The 4,484-nt window shown below is 36.4% G+C and overlaps 1 protein-coding gene across 1 annotated transcript; it reads left to right on the forward strand.

Annotated features, from left to right (window-relative positions):
* Positions 1-1,247: 1,247 nt before the first annotated feature.
* Positions 1,248-3,953, forward strand: LOC104781813 (protein DETOXIFICATION 41-like). Its single transcript, XM_010506576.3, has 8 exons — positions 1,248-1,741; positions 2,050-2,594; positions 2,684-2,770; positions 2,851-2,907; positions 3,007-3,245; positions 3,349-3,467; positions 3,563-3,649; positions 3,723-3,953. The coding sequence occupies exons 1-8, from the start codon at positions 1,424-1,426 to the stop codon at positions 3,792-3,794; spliced, it is 1,524 nt and encodes a 507-aa protein (XP_010504878.2). The 5' UTR covers positions 1,248-1,423; the 3' UTR covers positions 3,795-3,953.
* Positions 3,954-4,484: the final 531 nt, after the last annotated feature.

Consider the following 4,484-nt stretch of genomic DNA (forward strand, 5'->3'; position numbering starts at 1 on the left):
AATTCATGAATTTGGTTTTAATTTGATTCACTAAACGCTTTTTTAGTCATATGATTCTAATTAATTCTACTAAAATTTGTATTTTCATGAATAGTTTTATATTTTGACAATAAATAATTATATATTAGCGTATCAAATGATATTAATGATAGCAAAACAATACTAATATACATGATATCTAATTGGAGTTTTTTTTGTTTTGTAATAAAGATTGATATGGTAGGGAAATCATAAAAATATAGTATAAAATTATAAGATAATAAAACACTTTTGTATAATAATTAGCTAAAAATAATGATGAGTAAATCTTTCTGAATTTTGTGGACAACTCATTGATTTTAATCTTTCCGACCTAATAGACAACTCATTGATTTTAATCTTTCGTCAGGGACAGTTCATCAAATCGCAAATAATTTCTTAATCTTTTTAGGAATAATAATAGCAATTTTTTTTCTTCCTTGGGATTATTTTGGTTGGTTGTAGATGGGCTTCAGGAGTAGTAGGGCGGCGTGTACATGGGCCTCAGAGACATTTTTTTGCCACAATTCTCCAAAACTGTTTTTTTTTGTGTGCACCCAAATGATCATTACCAAATTGGGTACAAAAGGAGAAAGGAATGGTGAATAATTATCGACGTGGAAGAGAAAATTGCTTCTCCATTTTTATTTGGATGAGTACAATGTCGAGACTAGCCGTTGGATCAATTCACATTCCTTGAAGAACATTAGGTACTGCTGTTATTATGAATTGACAGCCTTTTTTCCACCGGATGTACTGTTGTACTCTTATGCCTAGTGTTACTCTTATCTTATTCTTATGCACATTACGTTTATTTTCTTGGTTCAGTGTCGTTTCGATCCAAAATTTTGGTTTCGTTTGCTTTGTTTTATTTTCCAGTTAAAAGTCAAACCAAAGATTAAAAAAAATATATTCAGTATATTGATGTTTGAAGATATAATTCAAAAACAATTAAAAAAATGGTGTAGTGAAATAATTGAATCCGGTTCATGTACTGTGAATACTTGTATGGCTTAATTTCGAATGTTCATATTCTTCTTTCTTTAATCAGTTCTCAGATCAGATGTTTCTCTCTTTCTTATCATTTTTGTCTACAATCTCACATTTAGCTAACGTTTCAGAAACAAAGAAAATTACTGATCAGTACAATCTCTAGTCTATTAACATAACTAGAGAATGGTTGTTACGTTATTTTTTTTTTGTTAGAAAAAAAATGGTTGTTGCACTATGAACTCAAATTCATCAGAATTCAGACCGAACAGTCATAAGATATCAAAACCATCGATTCATCTAAGGTCCACCACCCTCGAAGCCTCAACATAACCAAAACAAACAGTCGTGGATAAATAAAGACACGAGAAAGGAAGACAAAAAAAAAAAAAGAACAAGTTCTGATAAACGAACCATGAGCTCCACAGAGACAAACGAGCCGCTATTGAGACGGCTCCACTCTGATTCTCAGATTTATGAACGGTCTTCGCCGGAGATAGAGGAGTTTCTCCGTCTTCGTGGATCCACGGTGACGCCACGCTGGTGGCTAAGGCTAGCCGTGTGGGAGTCAAAGCTTCTATGGACGCTATCTGGAGCCTCTATAGTCGTCTCTGTGCTGAATTACATGCTCAGTTTTGTCACCGTCATGTTCACCGGCCATCTCGGTTCTCTTGAGCTCGCCGGTGCTTCCATCGCCACCGTCGGCATCCAAGGCCTTGCTTACGGTATCATGGTAATCAGATTTATTTCAGTCCGCATATATAACTCAGCACGGTTTAAAAACAAAGTTAAAAACACTAAAAGTCTAAAACAGAGTAAAGAACAGAAGCCGACTTAGTACAACGCATAATACTTTATATCAATCTGCATACCGTTTTATAATTCAGTATGAGTTTCATGATTTTATCAATTTTCAATCTGTGAATGATAACGAATTGTAAGGACGAATGAGAAGAGTAAGTAAGTAAGTTTTTCATATCTGTAATTTTTATGTATTGAACATTTTCAAAATTTAAACATTCTATTTACTAAATTGACTAGTTGGGAATGGCGAGCGCGGTCCAGACAGTGTGTGGCCAAGCGTACGGAGCGAGACAGTACTCGTCAATGGGAATAACCTGCCAACGAGCCATGGTCTTGCACCTTGCAGCTGCATTTCTTCTCACGTTCCTCTACTGGTACTCGGGTCCAATCCTAAAAGCAATGGGACAATCCGTAGCCATCGCGCACGAGGGTCAGGTCTTTGCGCGCGGGATGATTCCCCAGATTTACGCTTTTGCACTCGCTTGCCCATTGCAGAGGTTTCTCCAGGCTCAGAACATAGTAAACCCTTTGGCTTACATGTCCGTAGGAGTTTTCTTGCTCCACACGTTACTAACGTGGCTTGTGACCGACGTCCTGGATTTCGGCTTGCTTGGAGCGGCTCTGGTTCTGAGTTTCTCGTGGTGGCTGCTCGTGGCTGTTAATGGTCTGTATATCGTGATAAGCCCGAGTTGTAAGGAGACTTGGACTGGGTTTTCAACTAGGGCTTTTAGAGGGATATGGCCTTACTTCAAGCTCACGGTAGCTTCAGCAGTCATGCTATGGTAAACAGAAAGCTGCTTTGATTTGACCTGTTAAGTCTCTTTCTAGTTGTAAGAATGCTGATTCCAAATTTGAAATGAAAAATCTGCAGTTTGGAGATATGGTACAACCAAGGGCTAGTCATCATCTCCGGTTTACTCACCAATCCAACAATTGCTCTAGACGCGATTTCGATATGGTACGTTTTCCCAGTGGAATTAAATAACAATCAATATTCTTGAGTCATATCTTGATCCGCTTTTAGAAAATTTTCTGCAGCATGTATTACTTGAATTGGGATATGCAGTTCATGCTTGGTCTAAGTGCAGCAATCAGGTATGCTTCAGTCAACAAAATTACAAAACAACACGCAGTTCCAATTATTTAAACTATATACAGATGCAAAAACCGTGCCGTTTGTGTGCTTTTGATTAGTGTCCGAGTAAGCAACGAGCTAGGAGCGGGAAATCCACGAGTGGCTAAGCTATCAGTGGTGGTGGTCAACGTCACGACTATTCTCATCAGCTTAGTTCTCTGTGTCATTGTGCTTGTGTTCCGCGTCGGTCTTAGCAAAGCCTTTACCAGCGACGCAGAGGTTATAGCAGCCGTCTCTGACCTCTTTCCACTACTCGCCGTTTCCATTTTCCTAAACGGAATCCAACCAATTCTCTCTGGTAAAAAACACACACACAAAATAGACCTTTTTGTGAATGCAGTTGATTGATCTGTGGTCTTTGTGGATTGATTTATTCTTTTTTTTGAATTGGTGTAAAAAAGGGGTTGCTATTGGAAGTGGATGGCAAGCAGTGGTGGCTTATGTGAATCTTGTTACTTACTATGTCATTGGTCTTCCTATTGGCTGTGTTCTTGGCTTCAAAACCAGTCTGGGAGTTTCTGTATAATCTCTCTCTTCTTCTTTTTTGCTCACTTCCTCTGTATTTACTAATTTACATATATTGTTTCTTAAGATTTGGGAGATTTTTCTTTACAGGGGATCTGGTGGGGGATGATTGCAGGAGTCATACTTCAAACCTTAACTTTGATTGTTCTTACACTTAGAACTAACTGGACTTCCGAGGTAAAACATTGACGATTCCCTCTTTCTCTCAGCACAGTCCATAGTTCTTACCTTTACTCTGCATCTGTTGTAGGTGGAAAGTGCAGCTCATAGGGTAAAGACTTCGGCAACTGAGAATCAAGAGGTGGCTAACGAAGGAGTTTGAGATCAATAGAAACTCTGTTTTTTTGGTCTCCTATTTTGGTGGCAAGTGAAATAAATAACCTTTTGATTCTTAAAGTTATTTGAGGATTTAGAAACATATATCATTTCTTTAACTACAGACAAAACTAACGGACGAACTACTTAGTCCTCTTCTGCAAAATCTTTATCATGTGGCCTTAGATGATTACAAAAATAAAACTTTATGAAGTTTTCATAACCCTACACGGTCCGGTCCAAAACCTGTAAAATCCGCATATGTTTGAGCCAGATCTGGTCCGACCCGAATTATTTCGGAACCTATATTTTAAGATCCGGGTCCAACCCTAACAAGGCTATATTACTTTTCTGGCTTTTTCGCGCTTATCTTACAAATCAAAAATTCAAATTTATAAGTTTTGAAAAGAAATGTTTAAAGGTCCACTATTTACATATCAATCAAAATTTAAATAACTCATCTATATTCAATAAAGCCAACTTAATTTAAAAGAAAAAAATTGAAACTAAATAAAAATTTTATACTTTAACCAAATAATACAATACATAATTCATATAAAATATCACATATAATTTTTTTTTAAAGTATTAAGTAAAGTTATTAAGTAAATATGAAAAATAAGATTAGAATTTTAAACTTTATTTACAATAAATCATTAATCAAATATTGCAATCAAGCAAAAATGTTAACAAAAAA

This window comes from Camelina sativa, chromosome 4 (assembly GCF_030686135.1).
Source record: "Camelina sativa cultivar CO46 ecotype springtype chromosome 4, ASM3068613v1".
Classification (NCBI taxonomy): domain Eukaryota; kingdom Viridiplantae; phylum Streptophyta; class Magnoliopsida; order Brassicales; family Brassicaceae; genus Camelina; species Camelina sativa.

Coding starts and splice junctions, on each gene's coding strand:
- LOC104781813 (XM_010506576.3), top strand. CDS start 1,424: ATGAGCTCCACAGAGACAAACGAGCCGCTATTGAGACGGCTCCACTCT. Junction 2,771..2,850: donor CTAGACGCGATTTCGATATG/GTACGTTTTCCC, acceptor AATTTTCTGCAG/CATGTATTACTTGAATTGGG. Junction 3,246..3,348: donor AATCCAACCAATTCTCTCTG/GTAAAAAACACA, acceptor GGTGTAAAAAAG/GGGTTGCTATTGGAAGTGGA.